Here is an 18,380-nt window from a genome sequence, read left to right as displayed (position 1 = left end):
TGCCCACTGCATCTGGTTCTGTCACTGGGCACCACTGAAAAGAGCCTGGCTCCATCCTCTTTGCACCCTCCCTGCAGGTATCTATACACATCTACCTGGACTTGTGCAAAGTGTTTGACTCTGTCCCACATTAAATCCTTGTCTCTTAATTGGAGAGATATGGATTTGATGGATGGATGGCGGATAAGAAATTGGCTGAGTGGTCACACTCAAAGAGTTGTGGTCAACAGCTTGATGACCAAGTGGAGACCAGTGACGAGTGGTGTTCTGCAGGGGTCAGTATTGGGACTGGCACTGTATAACATCTTTGTCGATGATATGGACAGTGGGATAGAGTGCACCCTCAGCAAGTTCACTGACTACACCAAGGCTGTGAGGTGCGGTTGACACGCTGGAGGGAACGGATGCCATCCAGAGGGACCTTGACAGGCTGGAGAGGTGGGCCCATGTGAACCTCATGGAGTTCAGCAAGGCCATGTGCAAGGTCCTGCACATGGGTTAGGGCAATCCCAGGCACAAATACAGGCTGGGCAGAGAATGGATTGAGAGCAGCCCTGAGGAGAAGGACTTGGGGATGTTGGTTGATGAGAAGCTCAACATGAGCCAGAAGTGTGCACTTGCAGCCCAGAAGGCCAATAGCATCCTGGGCTGCATCAAGAGGAGTGTAGCCAGTAGGTCAAGGGAGGTGATTCTGCCCCTCTGCTCTGCTCTGGTGAGACCCCACCTGGAGTACCGTGTCCAGCTCTGGAGCCCCCAGCGTAAGAAAGATATGGACCTGTTGGAGCGAGTCCAGAGGAGGGCCATGGAGATGATGAGACGGCTGGAGCACCTCTTCTATGAGGACAGGCTGAGAGAGCTGGGGCTGTTCACCCTGGAGAAGAGAAGACTCCAGGGTGACCTTATAGCAGCCTTTCTGTACCTAAAGGGGATCTACAAGAAAACAGGAGAGGGACTTTCTACCAGGACCTGTTGTGGTAGGACAAGGGGCAATAATTTTAAACTGAAAGAGGGTGGGTTTATATTTGATATAAGGAAGAAATTCTTTACTATGAGAGTGGTGAGGCACTGCAACAGGTTTCCCGGAGAAGTTATGGATGCTCCATCCCTGGAAACATTCAAGGCCAGGTTGGATGGGGCTCTGAGCAACCTGGTCTAGTGGAAGGTGTCCTTGCCTGGGGCAGGGAAGTTGGAACGAAATGCTTTAAGGTTCCTTCCTATCCAAACTATTCTATGATTCTGTGAGATCCCCTGAGCCTTCTCTTGTCCAGACTGAATAGTCTCTGCTCTCAGCCTTTCCTCATAGGAGAGGTGCTCCAATCCCTTCATCATCTCAGTGACCCTTTGCTGGACTCTTTCCAGTATATCCATGTCTCTCTTGTACTGAGGAACCCAGAAGTGGACACAGCACTCCAGGTATGCCCTCACCAGTGCTGAGTAGAGGGAAAGGACCACCTCCCTTGACCATCCATGCAGGCCTCCTGGCATTTTTGCCTGACTTCCCATTCGCTGGGGGATGAATGACTTCTGAGCTTGGAGGAGGTGATCCTTGAATATTAATGAGGTGTCTTGGGCCCCTTTTTCTTCCAGGGCCTCCTTCAAAGGAGATCTCTGAAGAGGCTAGAGTCTGCTATCCTGAAGTCCAGGGCTGTGATCTTGTTTTTTGCTCTCCTCTTTCCTTTCAGGGTCCTGAATTCCACCATCTCACGGTCACTGCAGCCAAGCCTATGTTTGTCCTTGACATCACCAATGAGTCCTTCATTGTTGGACATTGTACCCAAATGATAACTTTACACTCAAATATTTTCAGTGAGATTTCAAGAATCAAGTCTTTGAGTTGTTTCTCTTAGGAGAATTTATCATTGCGTAAACATAGCTTGCTACAATATCATCTGAAATGGGAAAAAGCATCCCTAAGTTAACAAATGAGTGACGATAGTCTTATGTCTTTACATTTCACCATAAAGTCTTCCTGCAAACAATGCCTAATTTGTTACTGTGATAGCTATTAATCTCAATGGGATTTATTTCACGTGCCAGTAATAAGGATTTTGTTTTCTAAACGACATAAATCAACTTGTTCCCTTGTGGGAGCAAAAAGTGAAAAGAATGAAGGGAAAGTTGTAATGGACTTGGAGTACAAGGACAACACTTTTCTGTCAAAAGTATTTTTAAGTAGAATTTTAGGTTTTGAGTTAAATTTCTTTCCACTTTTTGGGTTTATTTTTTTGTTGTTGTTGTTAAAGAGCTAAAGATTTTGCCTCAAAATTGTTATGATTTGTTCATTGCATCCAAATAACTTATTTTGTTTAGAGATTGTGTTACCTTGGTCGTCCTTTACATTGTTAAATGTGAGCATCATACCTTTCCTTGCAGCTGCAAAATGAATACTTTATTGCTCCGTTTCTCTGTCTACTAGAGTTCTGCTGTTGTACAACAGTACTCTGAGTGTGCTGACGCTTCTTGTTTTAATAGCTGCCATGCTACTAGATTTTTGGTGTTTCTTTCAAATTAAAGAGACAAATAACAGTGTTGAACACTGCTGTATGTAGTAGAAGAAAGGAGGCAGAGTAGAAATACGAAGTTTTTGAAGATAAATGAGTCCATTGCTAAGGACTGTGTTTGCCATGCAACAGTAGATGCTAATCTGCTAGATTAGTGGAATGGACCAGAGCAGAAATGATGTGGTCATTCATGGTTAGTGTGGAAGTATGGCTTCAAACATGGAGAATCTCCTGTGCTCTGTGCCACAGTACGGGCCTCATGCTCTCCTGAGTTGTGTGGGTTCCCTGAGAAGAGTGAGTCGCTCTTGGTTATTTTATGGTAAGCATCCAAGTTCTTCCTTCAGAGCACAGCTGTCAACTTGACCTGTTAGGAGTTATTGTTTGGGAGAGATGGGATGGGGTACTGGCAAATGGGCAGACCCACCACTGTCAGCAGGAGCACTGGTGTGGCAGCTGCATGTCTTTTTGTGTGAGTGACTGCTGTATGTGGGAGGCAGTTGATTGTGTTTATACCATGTGGGATGATTGCTGTCTCCACATATTGGATTATTCAGGATTAAAATCACAATTCGTTATTTGTTATTGTGTGAGTTCTGCTATGAAATCCATAGACAGACGTTTATGTTAATCCCTGTCACTAGATTACAGGTTTAAAAAGACTTGCTTAGAAATCTAAACCTGATGTTGCCATTTTCTCCAGATGCTTAGTGCTATTTGGTAGCGCTACGGCCATTTACAATAGTTGGGGATCCAGTTCAAAATAGTTGTGCAGGTGAGAGATCTGCTTAAAGGAAAAGCAGTAACCTGTGTAGCCAGTTTAGCCTGATACAATTCAGAACTCAACAAGAAAGTTATGTCTGAAGTGAAGAGCGGCAAAAACAACATGCTTTGCATTTCCTATCAGTTACGTCTCCAGTGTCATCTGTTTATCTCTCTTGGCTTGTTTGTTTGTTTTACCTGTCAGTCTTCCCATTTTTTTGTTAAGCTCCTCTTGTTTCTTCAGTCATCAGAGAACCCACTCTTGAATTATATTCTCCAGGGTTCTTTCTAAACCTGTGCTGAATTTTAAATTCACTGCTGTGACCAAGCATATCCATTTGTTCCACCTTAGCATTTCATCACACCACTCATATCTGCAACCCCAAAACTGTGAAACATCTGTAGACCTTTGAATGGCCAAACATTGGCATATTGGTTGCCTTGGCTAGTTGTGTCATTGTAGAATTACTTCATCTTGCTAACAAACATGCTGAATTTATAGGATTGTGACATTTGTTTTATTCTGCACTACATTCCAATACTGGGTTCATGGATTAAAAAAAAACCAAACAAACACACAAACAAACAAACAAACAAAACCCCAAAAAGAAAAGAAACAACATATCATGTTGTTTAGAAGTGCATAAGCAGAGACAGGGGCCGAAGCCAAAGGGGACAGTGCAGAAGGGGTGACAGTGGCAGGATTATGTGTCTGGGGCAGCTGGGGCGATCTGTATGCGTCGTGGGCTTTGTTGCAGGTCATGGTGAAGGGATCACTTCATCTGAGCTGGAGCTCAGGAAGGGCATCCCTGGAGGTTTTCACTGGATCCTAGGAACGTGCATGCTGCAACAAAGTATTTGAAAATGTTGTTGTAGTAGAGCCTTGTATCATGATTTTGAGCTTACACTTACTGTAGATGAGGTGGACTTTGAATTTACGCAGGAAGAAAATTTTAACTGTTTGGCTTGGGCTGCGAAGACAAATTCAAGTTGTAGTCCTATTTTTAAAGGATCGTCTCATTTTTGGCTTACACTGCTTCTAAACAGCAAATCAATGAGTTTTCTTTTATGCAGATTCTTACATTGTAATGTAGTTTGGGGACATTACTTAAAATTCAGCAAGATAAAAAGTTAAAGTATTGCATTGCAGGAGCTGGATTTTTGTGGGGAAAAAATAGCCCGTTACTTCTCAGAGCATCCTGTGTCAGAGACCTCAGATTAAACTCTCAGTACTTCTTCTTCTGCAGACTACGGCAAGAGAATGACATGGTTGACTCGGCTCCTCAGTGGGAAGCTGTACTACGGCGACAAAAAGAGAAAAACCAGGCAGATCCAAACTACCGGCGATCCAGGCACAGATCTCGATCGTATGTAACCCTTGCCCTCTGTGGTGGGAAAAATAAGGCTGCTGTAGCATGTTAAAAAGCAGGAGGAGTGTCTCCAGTGTGGTGATGGCTCTCAGCTGCTGAAGAACAGAGACTTTCACGTGGCATATTCTCACATGAGCAGATTTGTCTTTGTGATCAAACTCACTTTGTAGAGTAATTTGAATTTCAGGGTACAAGTAACACAGGAAGGGCTTTGTAACAGGGCCTGTGAGGAACTCTCTCCATCACCTTGGATGGAGTCCTGGATGGTTTTTGGTTCATAGAATGTTAGTTCTGTAATGAGGACAGTGATTCCCCTCTTCTGGGCAGCACGTCCCTGAAAACATTCAGATTTTGTGTGATACGTACAGGCATTTTTTGTGAAATGTGGGCACACTTTTTAATCCTGTAATGTCTGTGGTAGTGTTCCAGACGAGACCAGCTACTGATGTCTCCATGTTAAATTACTGTTAGGAAGCAACAGTCAGTGATTTACTGCTTCCTCATGTTAGGATTTCCATGACAGAGCCATGCTGCCAGGCAGTGCCATCCCTGCTGACAGCCATTTTTGATGTGGTGAAGTTGTCAGCTTCTAAAATCAATTTTCTCAAACTAATGAAAATGCTGATTTATTTTAGTTTATGTTTTTTTTTTTTCTTTTAATAGCATATTTTTGGGCTGTGGACACACTGTTTTGTGTTGTGTTTGTGTCCAGCCTAATCTGCCATCCAAGCAACCATCCAAAGCAGCGCCAGCATCAGTGTGCCTGGCAGGCAGAGCAGAGCAGGACAGGGCAGGGCCAGAGGTGCTGAGGAGTGCAAGGAAAGCTGCTGTGAGGCATTGGGAGAGAAGGCAAGAGACAGCAGGCTTTGGAACTGTATCCTCACCCTCGCTGCCTGGCTAAAACAGATGAGTTATCTGGCTGTGATGGTGTAATGCGTCACCTCTGTAGCACACTAACATAGATACTTCTCATTAATGTATTTTCTTAAATTTACCTTTCATGTTAAGACTTACCAAGAGAAACAGTGTAGTATCTTAAATGATTATTTTGTTAATTCGGATTGAAACTGTAATCTGCACTGAAGTTTCCAGTGTTAAAATCCACTTGAGTTCTGTTTTCAGTTTCCCATGTTACTAGAACTCATTTCTGTCTCCAGTTTCATAGTGTGCAGTTTTCGTTTTCTTTTTAATGAGAAATAGAATTTGCCATTAAAATTCCAAATGTTGCAATTTCTACTTTAACTGGCTTTGTACAGGTTTGTTCACTGTCAGCTGCACAAAAGTCAAATGTTATTAGGTATAATTATACAATGATATATTACTAAAAATCAGGAATATTAAAAGCTCACTTGTATGGAATCCACAAAATATAGCTGATTAAGTTTAATTTAACTTTTTTTTCTACTCTATACAGAAAGTGCTGTAAACTAGGAAATGTACTTGGTTGATAATCGTTAGATTAAATTCATAGCCAACTTTTTTCACACAGGCCAAGTAAATGTCATTGCTTGGGCAGCACAGGCTCCCTCTTGTGGCTAACTTAACTTACAAAATGGCTTTTCCAGGACATTGACATTCTGTTTTATTTAAACTACTATTAGCCAAAACTGTAAATGTGTAGCGTCTTACTTGACAAGGAAAGGTCTTAGACGAAGCAACGAAATGAGGAAATCCGCAAGATTTTGGATGGCTTGTTATTTCTTTTCCCTATTGTGTTACTGGTGAATATATTCCTCCTTATTGTCTTGCTCTTCAGTTTAAAAAAACAAAATCAAACCAATGAAATAAGCCCAAACCTCCCAAGTATGGCAAAGATCCTTAATATATGCGAGGAGCAACTAAAGAACGTAAAATGAGAATCCCTTTCGAAGTGCTTTAAATAAAATTTTAGTAAAAGACATTTAACTGTTAACCTGCAGTAGGTTATAAGAGCATTTATTTATTTTAGTTTGGCTCAGCTGTTTGCTTACATGATTGGATGCAGGTCAGAGGGAAGGGAAACGTGATTCCCCAGGGTGTAGGATATGGTTGTTTCTGTTTTTAAATCTGGTCATATGGCCATTTCAATTTGCCCAGTTAACAATTGATACAGAACCTTTGTTCTGGTTGTACAGAGAAATCTTTCACGTTAAGTTCCTTGTTCCAGTCAGCTTAACTAGAGGTTCACTTTGGAAGTGTGAAGTAATGGCTGAAATATTTGTTACTGTGCCTGGCACAGTGCATTTAATTTGTTTGATAATGGTGGTGGTGGGGTGGTGTCTCCTTGGTCTCAGGAATAAAAATATTTGACAAGAATTTGACCTTTCTTTCTCCTAAAGGAATCAGCACGTAGAGAGAGACCTCCCAATTCTAGTTTACAGGGTTTCTAGTCTACAGGGTTTATTTTCAAGAGTTCATGTAAAACATCTGTGTACCCAAAGGGCTTTTTTTTAATTAAGAAGAATGGCTATTAAAATTCCGTGGCTATTTAAATTTACCATTTGTGACCCAAACTGAAATATTAATAAGGGTGCAGATGCAGACAAAAAAAACAATGTAGAACTTATTAATGTGCAGAGGTGTTTGAGCTTGTGAAAATGAAATAAAAATAAACAAAAAACCCTCTAGAGACCCATCATTTACTGGGAATTCCCATTAGGTTTCTTGTGCGTTAGAGAATCTGATTAGCATACGAATTGTCCAGAAGCTATTGATTCAGATACTACCATAGGACAATCTGAGTATACATTATATGTCAAAAACTGTGAATTCGAAAACAATTCACAGTAAAAAGACGAAAACAAAGTGAAAGAGGGATTGTGATCTGGCTTTAAAGATTTAATAGAAGGATTGCTTTGTTGTGGGCTATCAAGAACTATACAAACATATATTTCCTATGCAGTGTATGCAATACCTACATTTTACCTTAACAAGACCTTTCTTTTTGTAAGCTTTTCTCAATTTTTCCTTCAAAGGAAGCAAGAACAAGATTTCAGAAGGAAAATGCTTTTATTAAGATACTTCATCTGTGTCATATTTCTGGATATTCTTTTTTGAGGGGTTAACTTGAATAAATGCTGTGAGATTAGTCCAGTATGGTAACACTTCTTAAACAGATGGAAAATAAATAATGCCAAGGTGGGAATTCATAAAAGCAGTTTGCTCTGAGGAATCATTTTTTTTTTGTAATGGGGTGCCTTATTGCTAAGCCATATGTGGCAGCAGTGCTTTCCTTGATAGTGTAGTTGCAGATGTGGAAGGAGGGAGAATGGCCGAGTCACAGAATTAAATGCCTGGAGTTGGCTGCAGAAAGCAGCAGGCACAGTTCCTAGAAAATGGAGAGATAAAGTAACCACTCTCTTTCTGCACTGCCCTGCAAATTAATATTTCTTACTGTAGGTGAGGCTTCACATGATTTTTGGTGATACCTGAGACTTAAATCCACATCCTGAACTGCTGTATTTCCATGAATAAGTAAAAGCCATGAGCTGATCAGATGGGTCAGGGGTGTGCACAATACCCTGCTTTGTGGGATCCTGGGTTTGGGAGCAACCTTGAGGCTTTGCTTCCTCAGGCAAACTAGGGCTTGTAAGCATTATAAAGCCTCCCTGGAGAAGCTGGCATTTTTGAGGCCGCTTTTGCATTCCCCAGTGCCTGATTATTCAGCCTCAGAAGAGGATGCCTATCTTCCCAGCCCCAGGGTGAATGCGGGCTTTGCAGCTGCTATCTTGTGAGGAGGGGGTTGCATGGAATGAGAAATTAATTCAAAACTGAAGGGTGAAAAAGGCTGTTAAATGCCACTGCGTACCAACCTACTGCATCAGGGAGTTAAAACCGGCATGGGCAGATGTAAGCAGTGGAGAAGTAGAAGTAAGAAGGGAGAAAGAGAGATAAGACAAAATAGAGAATAGAGAAAAATAAATGCACTGTAATAAAGACAAACACATAAAGCCAGAAAAAGCTCTGAATGCTGGGAAAAATTGGACTTCAAGCTACTCACAGCCATAGCTGTTGCTGTCATGAGGATCTGAGCAGTCAGAACGGACAGCAGAGCGGTCCGTCAAGGACGAGAATCATCTGGGGTGGCTGCATCATGCTGCCTGGAAAACCGTCACCACCTTGCAGCTGAGAAGGTTATGGAATAGTTCATATTAGTCCCAGTAGAGAATCATAAATGTAAGGTCATTTCTCATCTTTCTGTCTCTCTCTAGTATTTATAAAGCAATAAATTAATATCTCCCAGTACTTCTGCACCTGTAAAATCTAAAACAACCTCCCAAAACATTACCTCCCCTAAATAATCTGCCTTTACTCTGGCTGTAAAATATTTACTGCAATATAGATGTCTCTGAACGTTGTTCATATGCTGATGTCTGGAAGTACGTTAATGGTGAAATAGAAAACAATGAAACTGTTAGGGCTAGAGAGCAGGTTGGAATTATTTCTCATACAGCACTGGGCAAGGGAGAGCCAATTTAACAGATGCTAAAACACAGAACTCTGCTGTGCTCCTTGATCTTTATTTGAACTTGGATTATATCACTCCAAAAGGATCTTTGAATGTGATAGGCCCTTTTGTTTAAGGAAAAAAACACAAGCTCTATGATATGATGATGTAAGACTTAATCTTTGAGAAACTGTGACTTCAGTGGGAGCATTTATGCATGCTGAATCTGTCTAAAAGTTGCATCCCTCACATCTCAGATGGTGTGGAACGGTCTAGCTGTCAACAGTGAGTTTATATAATCCCAATGAAAAGAGTTATCCAATCTCTCCATGCAAATGTGATCCCTGCCACTGTGTAAGATGCTTATTTGATCTATTACGCTGCATGGGTTTTGGTGAATTCTAGGTGCAGCTTCAGTAACAGCAGTGGCTTTGCACTAACCATGCGATAAAATAGAGTAATGAAAATAAAAATAAGCATAAAGGGCATCCAGTTTAGAGATGTTATCTTCTGTAATTCAGTGGAAAATGTGAGACATGCCATTCAGGCTTGCTTCTATGTCTGCAAAAGGGAAATGACAGTTTTGGCTAGGTACTTTCTCTGTGAATGAAATACTTGCTGAAATATTAGTGTGCATAGGTATGCTGGTTTGGTTTGTTCATTGTTGTTTTTTTGTCCTGGACACCGAAAAGATAAGTGAAGTGAGCAGAAACCCTTCTTAGAAATGGCCAGAAACCGAGAGGCTGTACTGTGATCACAGTTGAGCAACAGGTCCTCTTTACTGGTGCTCACTGGGAGTGGCTGGGGATTGCTGGTATGTCAACCTGTCGTGGTCTCTGTCGTGCACTCTGTCCTTCCTCCTGCCCACAAAGGGCTCTGTGGGCCACAGGACATTTCTGAGGGCCTGTTACAAAAGTGTTATTCCAAAACATATTGTCCTCAGCTGGATAAGGGGTGGCAGTAGCTGGGCACTGATTTGGCTTGGGAAGTTGTGCTGTTGTTTTTATTTTATGCATACTCTTGCTGAAGTCCTGTGGAACAGGAATTGTGACTGAAAGCCTGTCATTCAAGAAATGAATTTTCAGTGGAAATAAAGTGATGAAGTTTAATGCATCTTCTGAGATAGCAGACTTTAAAATTTAAGTCACTGGTGGATTGCATTTACCGTGATTTCTGTGCAGGATCTGTGCTATTACAAGTTACTTGAATAGAAACATGTCAGATGATGATTTTCACAGTTCTACCTTTGTTGTCTTTGTTGGCATTTATAGGAGAAGCCCAGATGTACAAGCTAAAGAAGAACTGTGGAAACATATTCAGTAAGTGCTGTCTTTGTAGGGTCTGAGTGACTGCTTGGTTTGCCTCTAATGCAGTTATTCACATCCCAGGCACTGTGGCTATAAGGCGTTACGTTGTGGTTTAGTTATGTGCCACAGTAAATTATGCGGGTGTTAATGACCTGCTATGTGTAGAAGATACTGCAGACCACTGAATGCACTGAATACAGATGACCATTCTATGCAGATTAATTGTTAAAGAACACAGTATTTTAGAGATTTATTCCTGTGGGGCTTCCAAAGTGTCCTTGTTTGTAATACTGCCACTTCTAAGATGAGGCCCCACATCCTATAGAACTACCAGTTAAGATAGATATTCCAAAATATATTCAATGTTCAGTACACACGGTATTCATATATATTGTGAAGAAACAATATCAGATTTGCAAGAAGGTGAGAGGAAGGTGAGACAGGATGCAACACGCAAGTTGAAGCAATCAAGGTGAAGTTAGACACATTTCTTAGTAGGTTTCCTATTTTGATGTCAAGATAGCTTCGGGGCTGACAACAGCTTGTTTCAGTAAATCTTTTCAGCCTAATATAATAAAAATAAGAATGGTTTTGCAGTTGGTAGCTACTATTACATTTTTTACTTTGCCTTATCATTTCTAGGAAGGAGCTTGTGGATCCATCTGGCCTGTCTGAGGAACAATTGAAAGAAATTCCATACACCAAAATAGAGTGAGTTTATGTCAGGATTTTTCTTTCTGAATATAAAAGCCCGCTTTTCATATTTTACTGTGAACTCTGTCATACTAAAATAGAACTGAGTTTACACGTAATCTCTAAGCTTTTATCTTCTCCAAATGCTCACCTAAGATGGGTTGGGTGAGAATACTTAATACTTGCAAAAATACAAAAAAAAATCATCTTCATCTTTCCCTATCTTTCCCACACACTCATGAACCTGCTGGATGTCTGTATGTTCTGTATGCCTTCCTATGCCATCCATCAATCTGTTTTATGTAATACACTACAGAATAAAAGAGAAATGAATGCAAACAAGCAAATCTATCTATTTCCCAAACTTCTACTTCCTTTAAATTTTTTATTCTGAACATGTAAGGCACTGTGTGACCTCTTCAGTGCCTTTCCTTGCTTGTCATGGGCAGCTGCCAGGGCATAGCTATTTCCTTAAGAACGGACATCTATTTCATTGTGATAATTGCCCATTTGGGATGCCATGTGTCAGTGCAAGCAGCTGCATGTGGCAGAAATGGGATTCCAGTTTGCATTATAATGTGCTTCCACAACACCGCTAAACAGAAAAGGCTGATGTTACAGCTGTATACATTAATGCATTCTTTATTAAATACTTCCATTCTCAAATATAGGCATGCCAGTTTGTGACCTGTGCGCTTTTAAAGCATTAAATTCCAAGTACAGACTAATAAGAAAAGCTTCAGCCCTTTAAATTCAGCCAGTGCTGAACCCATCTGTTACACGTTAATAAGAAATGGGAGGATCTTTCAGGCTACAGCTGCCATTTATGCTTTTGTGCCAAAGATCTGGTTTGCTAACCCGCCATTTTGAATTCTGTCTTGTAGGACTCAAGGCGACCCAATTCGCATTAGGCATTCACATTCCCCTCGAAGCTACCGTCAGTATCGGCGGTCCCAGTGCTCTGACGGTGAAAGATCTGTCCTATCTGAAGTGAAGTAAGTGAATGTAGTGATTACCAATGGGCTGGTTTAGTGTGGCCCAAAAGTTGTTCAAAGGTCATGGTTAGATTAGAAGTGGCAACAACGTGGTTGTTTGCTGGTGTAGGATTTAGGCAGCCTCCTAAATAGTAGGTCTTCAGAGCTAAATGACTCAAGTATAAAACATTTCTAGACTGTTTTGGGCTACAGAGGCCTGCTTGACCTGCTCGGAAGGGGGAAAAACTGTAATAAACCTGTGTTGCTCTTCAGGTATAGGTCATGAAGTTGCCTAAGGGATGAGAACTCACCAGTTGTTTTCCAGATACCTTCATTCTTAATAGAGTTAAGATGTCATCTGTATTAATTCTGTAATTTGTTTCACAGGAACTCTAGTACAACCCTCTTTAGCAATGGGTGGATGAGTCTTTCCTAGAAGACTAATTTGTAAAGGGAATACTTATAAATGGAAAAGTGACAGCCTCGTTCTCAGTTTTATTAAGGCTTTAAATATCAAAAGCAGCCCCCCCGATCTTATCAGCCACTTGGGAGGCTGAATGACACCCTGAAGGAGGTGTGGCACGCCCATGATTTCAGGTGAGGCTCATCTTGCATGAAATTGGGCTGCCTCTGTAGACCAGGAGGAGACAGGCCCCTTGAGAAGGGATGGGGTAACCTGTGCCCTGAGTGTGCCCACTGATGACTGAGGATCAGCATGATAGCTTTCTGATGTCTGAAGTCAGGGGATAAGCCTTTTGGATTTTGCCTTTCAGATCTATGTAGCTCTCTGGGTCACTTTCATTATTCTTCCTGCACACAGCTTTCGTCTATGTCATTATAGTAATACGTGTTCTGTAATATTGTAATTCCAGTGCGAAAACTGATCTGGTGCCTCCACTGCCTATTACACGATCTTCAGATGCTAGAGGTCCCAGCATCCAAATGATTCAACAGGTTAGTAATTGTGTGTGTATCCTTTGTGATTTTCCTTTTTTGGAGGGAAGGGGAAGACTAGTGCTTTATTTCAATTAGATCTTTGTTTTTCAGTGAAAATTAAAGCTGGCTGAGATTTTTTCAACAGTAGTGTGACTTGAAATTTTATATTTTGCAGGCTGACTACTTTGTCTGTTTTTCCAAATATATGTAGTTCTGTAGCATATGCCCCTGTGAACATCTGCTTCTGCTACTGAGGGACTCTTTCTCAGTTTGAGTTTGCTGCTTCCTTAAGATGTTATTCTGTTCTTCACAGGAGGAGAATAAACTTTCACAATTTCTTACAATTACACAAGTGTGCTTAGGATACTGTTTTAATCACAATCGACTGTCATTTATTTGCCTCCTTTTAGAGCTTTTCTTAGAGTTTTGTTGCTTGGGCTTGAAGCAGTGCTTTTTTTTTTTTTTTTTCTTTTTTTTTTTCTTCATTTTCCCCAAATGTTGAATAGGTTTTTTTTAATCAGTTAATTCATTTTTTTAGCAATTAGAATAACTTGAGCTTGAACAATATTGAAGCAATAAACAGATATTTTTAACTTTGAGGCTAGCCAACAGACTACCTCCTCTTTGACAGGAATTAAGTTAAAGGATATTTGTAGTCCTACATATAATGGAAATTGAAAAACATAAGCTGTCCTTGATGTTTCTGTAAGGAGTTGCTCCAGCAGTAAAGTGGAAGTTGGTGTATTTAAGGCTAAGCACATTTATCTGCTTTGTAGAAACAGGTAGCTTGTGTGATTGAGCCCTGTTCAAAATTCAGTGTCTTATTTCCATTGTTATCCAATATGATGTGGCTTAAATCATGCCCTGGAAGGAATCAATGTTACAGTGTTCAGTGTCCACAAACAACTCTCTCTTCTCTCTTCCCCAGACCCACTCACAATAGTGGCCATTGTGAGCGCTTGCTTGCAGTGTTTTGGTAAATATCAAATAATTAGTTGTGGCATTTCCTGAATAGGGAATATGAATCCAAATAGCACAGAGGGACAGCAGCTGGCAGGGAAGAGAGGAGGCAAGAGGGGGAAGAAATTCTGTTTGATCAAATAAATGTGGAGACTTTAATATTTCTGATGTGTGTGTATATATATATATAGATTGCTATAACCTTAGCCTAAGACTGTCATAGCAGCAGTTATCAAAACACAGTATTTAAATTCTGCTGTACCTTTTCAACAACGTGTTTTAATTTGTTCCCCTCAGAGACAGAATGGATCTAAAGACAGCCTAATAGAAGAAACATCTCAGCTCTCCACTACCAACATCGATGGAAAATCCACCACTAAGATCATAAAAACTGTACAGGTGTCACGCCTCAAGGTGGAGGGTTGACTGCCGTAACTGAAGATGGTGAATGGATTTTATGCTTTGGAAACTGAGAATTTGTGTGTGTGTCTGTGCAAGGGAAGAAACTGAAGTCAACATGGTAGCAATTTCTTCAGGACGGTCAGAAGGTCAGCCTGGTTGCTGGGAAGGCCAAGCAATGCTTTTATCACCAACACCGTTCTAGTGGTGTGACTGATGGAGGAGCTGCCTAATTAGACAACCAAAAAGAAAAGTCTTAGTAAAACTGAATGATCAGCAGTTACATTTCCAGAAAATGAACAAAAAAAAAAATGCTGCAACAAAACAGGCTTTATGGTCTGCTCTGTAACTGAAGAGCCTTTTTCCAAAAAATGACTGTTAACTGACATGATCAGGACCAGATGCTTCAAGAGAAGCCAAATAGTCATATTTTTGGCCAATTGTGCAATACAGTGTGATATGGGGAGAATTATCTTCACAATTTTATATGGGGATCAACTTGTGTCCTGAGACATAAGGACTGATAGCTCTTAAAAGGTTTATTTTAGCCTAGCATAACAACAGATGCTTGTGTTGTTAATACAAATGTTGACTCAACCTGTTTTAGCTCAAAAATAATAGACTCGGAAACATCCTGTAGCAGAGAGTTCCAGAGGGGATACAGACTCACTTTCCCTTGGCAGTTTTAAGTGTTCTCAATTTTGAATGCCCTTTTATGTAGAGGGCCTATTTAAATGAATGTTCCATACCACAGAAATGCATCTATCACCTTACAGTAAACCACACTGGAAAAAAAACTGGAGAGTATGTACCGACCCATCATATTGAGACTGCTTAGCAAAGCACTTAACTACTGGATAAATGAAACCTGTACAGTAGGATTTAAGACAGCTAGCAAATACTTTTTTTTTTTTTTTTTTTTAAAAAAAAAAACCTAGATTAGTAAAGTCTGCCTTAATCTCTTTTCATATGAAATAATCAATGCTAATACCTTCTGATACTTTTCTCTGAGCCATTTCTACTATGATAAAATGACAGGCAGTATTTCAGGTATGATAATTGTATTTTTTTTTCTATTGTCACAGTAGGAATAATAAGTTTTAATGATGCTGCGCATTGAGTGGGTTATCTTCTAGTGTGTATCTGAAGCGATACATAGCTCTTCTGTCCTATCACTTTGTACAAATAGCTGAAGTCATTACTCTGCCTCCTGTTTTTCCACAGTCAGTACATGGATGAGCCTTCTGGCGTTGCTAACTTGTTAAGAAGCTTAGTAAAATCTATGTGTTGTGAGAGTAACTCTTGCTAAGTGTAATCCTCAAGCTAAATGCTGAATTTGTCAGACAGCATGGGAAATGGCTGTAGTAGTTCATGTGCCTTTTTACATCTGTCCTCCTTAAACTCAACCTCCACTGCCTTCAGTGAGTGGCAGTGATCTTCTCCCCCTAGCAACACTGTAGCAGGGGACTGCAGCCCTGTCAGAAAGCAAAACTATTTGAGAATGGGAGTGAGCATCAGGCATCTAAGTTACACTTTATAAGAGGCATGGCATTACTGATACACATTTTAACTAGCAAAACTGAGAAGTGAAACCTTGTATGATGTGTTAGATTTTCCACTTGTTTTTTTTTTTGATTCTTCATTGTTTAATGATCTGAGATGGTCAGGTGGATGCTACTAGCCAGGGTGGTAGCTGTAACGGTTTGTATATTCCTATCACAGTATGGATTGGTCTGCAGGCTGGGGAAGGCTGCGTTGAAAGCTGCCAGGGAAGGCAGATTCCCCCTGTCAATGTTTTTCTTTCGTCACTTAGTTTGGACGGTTCTGCTTCTTCAGTCTCAATGGACAAATCTGTGTCAAGGAAAGAGCTTAGACCCCTCTGTGGTAGAAATTCTTTTTTTTCATGGAGGTTCTTCAGCTTTTTCTGAATTTACTATGGATTTCATCCTAGGACATTGTTGGGCTTGGCTTAAAGTATTTGCTCAAAGTGTTTTGTAAGTCTGTTAAATGGTTTCATTGTCACTGCTCCAATTTAATGTGATCCTGTAGGATCTATTTATGACCTGGTGTAGTATTCTCACAAGCACCAGTTAAAAATCAAAATACGACAAAAAAAAAACCACACTCACACACAAAAAACCCCCCATCACTGTGGCAAAGATTGTGGTGATGCAGACTAATCTAGAGCATCACAATCTTTCTGGAAGACTACTGAAATAAAACAAACAACACAAGAGCTGGTTACAGTGTCTGCAATGAAAGCCACTCGGTATTTCATAAAGATGTTCCAAGCTGGAGCGTTATGTGCTTGTAGTTTGTTGCTTTCTAAATCATTACTGTTATTCTGTATTCCTTACTCAGGCACAGGCAAGTAGAACGTATCTACTACTTTAGGAGATTTTTGTTATTATTTGAGAATTATCTGTATATAGTGTCTGTATCTTGCCAATCCTCAAATATTGATCAAGAAGAAAATGACTTTAAGGTTTATATCCAAACTCATGTTTTCCTGTATGTTGTCATCCCCTGTGGGCTTTTGTGTATTATTGCTGGATACCATCAGCCAGATGTGTGGTATTTTACTTATCCCACTACATCAGAAAACAGGCTTCTATAAAGTCTAATAGTGATAGGTTTCAATTCTCATGTTACAGGAGAGTTGTTCTGTAATCAAGCCAAATTTTCTGCATTTAAATTAGAAATTTACACAAAGATTCCTGGATTTGAGTTAGTAGTCGTATCTCCACTGAGTCTACGTAGGAAGCAGGTTTTAGCAAGTCTAATGCTCGGTCTGGGACACTGTAATACAGTTTTATATCCACAAAAGAAAGACTAAGCTTAACACCTGTATTACCTGTTAAGTGTCAGTGCCAGGACAAGGCAAAACGTGGACAAGGACATCACTGTCAGCTAATAGTACAGGAGAAGAGACTTCTTCCATAATCCTGAGCCTCCTTTCCCTTCAAGCTTCTTTTCCTCAGTGATTTGAGGAAAGGCGCCTTTTCTTGTGATCTTATTTTTGTGTGAGAGATACCTACAAGCAGTCAATCACTGAAAGCACTTAGAGTGCCACAGCTATGCTCTGTAGCCCGACGCCAGCCCTACAGCTTCTGTAGGTGGCTGGCCTCTTACAGCTCTGAGCTACATCTTGCCCTTTCCACTGTTGCTGCCCTTCCCCATCTTTCTTGAGGCTTTCACTGCCTAGAGGTAGTAAATTTTTCAAACCTGGAATTTGGATGTCGGTCTAAAATGCTTGTATCTCCTGATGAGTCAGGCAAAAGACAGGAGATGTAGAACTATGTCAGGCTAAGTTTACCCCGGGGTTGGATGCCATACAGACCTGTCCTCACATGGACAAAGGACGGATATCTGAGGCATTCTCATCCTAATTCTGCTTCTAGTCTGCTGAATTGATCTCAGGCCAACAATTTTGTGCCTCTGCATTTAGCTCTTCTGAGACTTCTGTAAGTGCTAAGAATCGTTAAGTTATGGAACTCGCTCATTGATTAATTAGCGACACCTACAACATAGATACACGTCTTTGCAAAAAACATGTATTTTATACAATAAAGGGGGCTTGCTAACCACACCACAAAGGCATTTTTTTGTATCTCACATTGGTCCTCTTGCTTATTAGCAAGTTTTCATTAGGAGTTAGCTGTGACCTGCTGTTTTCTACACTGCACTTCTTACCAATATCCATAACCTTGCAACTCATATTCTACTTGAGCTCGTTATATTGAAGATGTTGGTTGGGAAAAAAAAAAAAATCACTACCATTTAAGTTGCCAAATCAGTGATCTTTATACAGGTGAATATTGAACTGAATAGATAGCACATTTTCTTTTGGGAAAGCCTGTTTAATTCAAAGCTCCCTAGAAAAATGTTTGAAAACAACATACATAAACATATCAATGGGATGCATATGTTCTATTTACATTAAGTATTCATGAAGCAACTGTGTGCTTTATTTTACATTGAGTTTGATAGATGGCTGTGTCAATACTTGTGTCCAGGTTATTTAAAAGTCAAGTAAAACTTGAATTTTTAGGGCA

The 18,380-nt window shown here is 40.4% G+C and overlaps 1 protein-coding gene across 3 annotated transcripts in view; it reads left to right on the top strand.

Annotated features, from left to right (window-relative positions):
* EPB41L4A (erythrocyte membrane protein band 4.1 like 4A) overlaps positions 1-18,380 on the top strand; it is a 144,381-nt gene extending 126,001 nt beyond the window's left edge. For all 3 annotated transcript variants that reach the window (XM_086771201.1, XM_086771200.1, XM_086771199.1), the window contains 6 exons: positions 4,508-4,627; positions 10,328-10,375; positions 11,006-11,074; positions 11,941-12,051; positions 12,903-12,984; positions 14,224-18,380. In XM_086771201.1, the coding sequence (XP_086627327.1) occupies positions 4,508-4,627; positions 10,328-10,375; positions 11,006-11,074; positions 11,941-12,051; positions 12,903-12,984; positions 14,224-14,352 (559 nt within the window). In that variant the 3' untranslated portion in view covers positions 14,353-18,380. The remainder of the gene's footprint in view (positions 1-4,507; positions 4,628-10,327; positions 10,376-11,005; positions 11,075-11,940; positions 12,052-12,902; positions 12,985-14,223) is intronic.

Source organism: Chlamydotis macqueenii, chromosome Z (genome assembly GCF_036417535.1).
Source record: "Chlamydotis macqueenii isolate bChlMac1 chromosome Z, bChlMac1.mat, whole genome shotgun sequence".
In the NCBI taxonomy this organism is placed as follows: Eukaryota; Metazoa; Chordata; class Aves; order Otidiformes; family Otididae; genus Chlamydotis; species Chlamydotis macqueenii.
The sequence above is the reverse complement of the archived record's forward strand: the minus strand, read 5'-3'. Positions and strand labels throughout refer to the sequence as shown.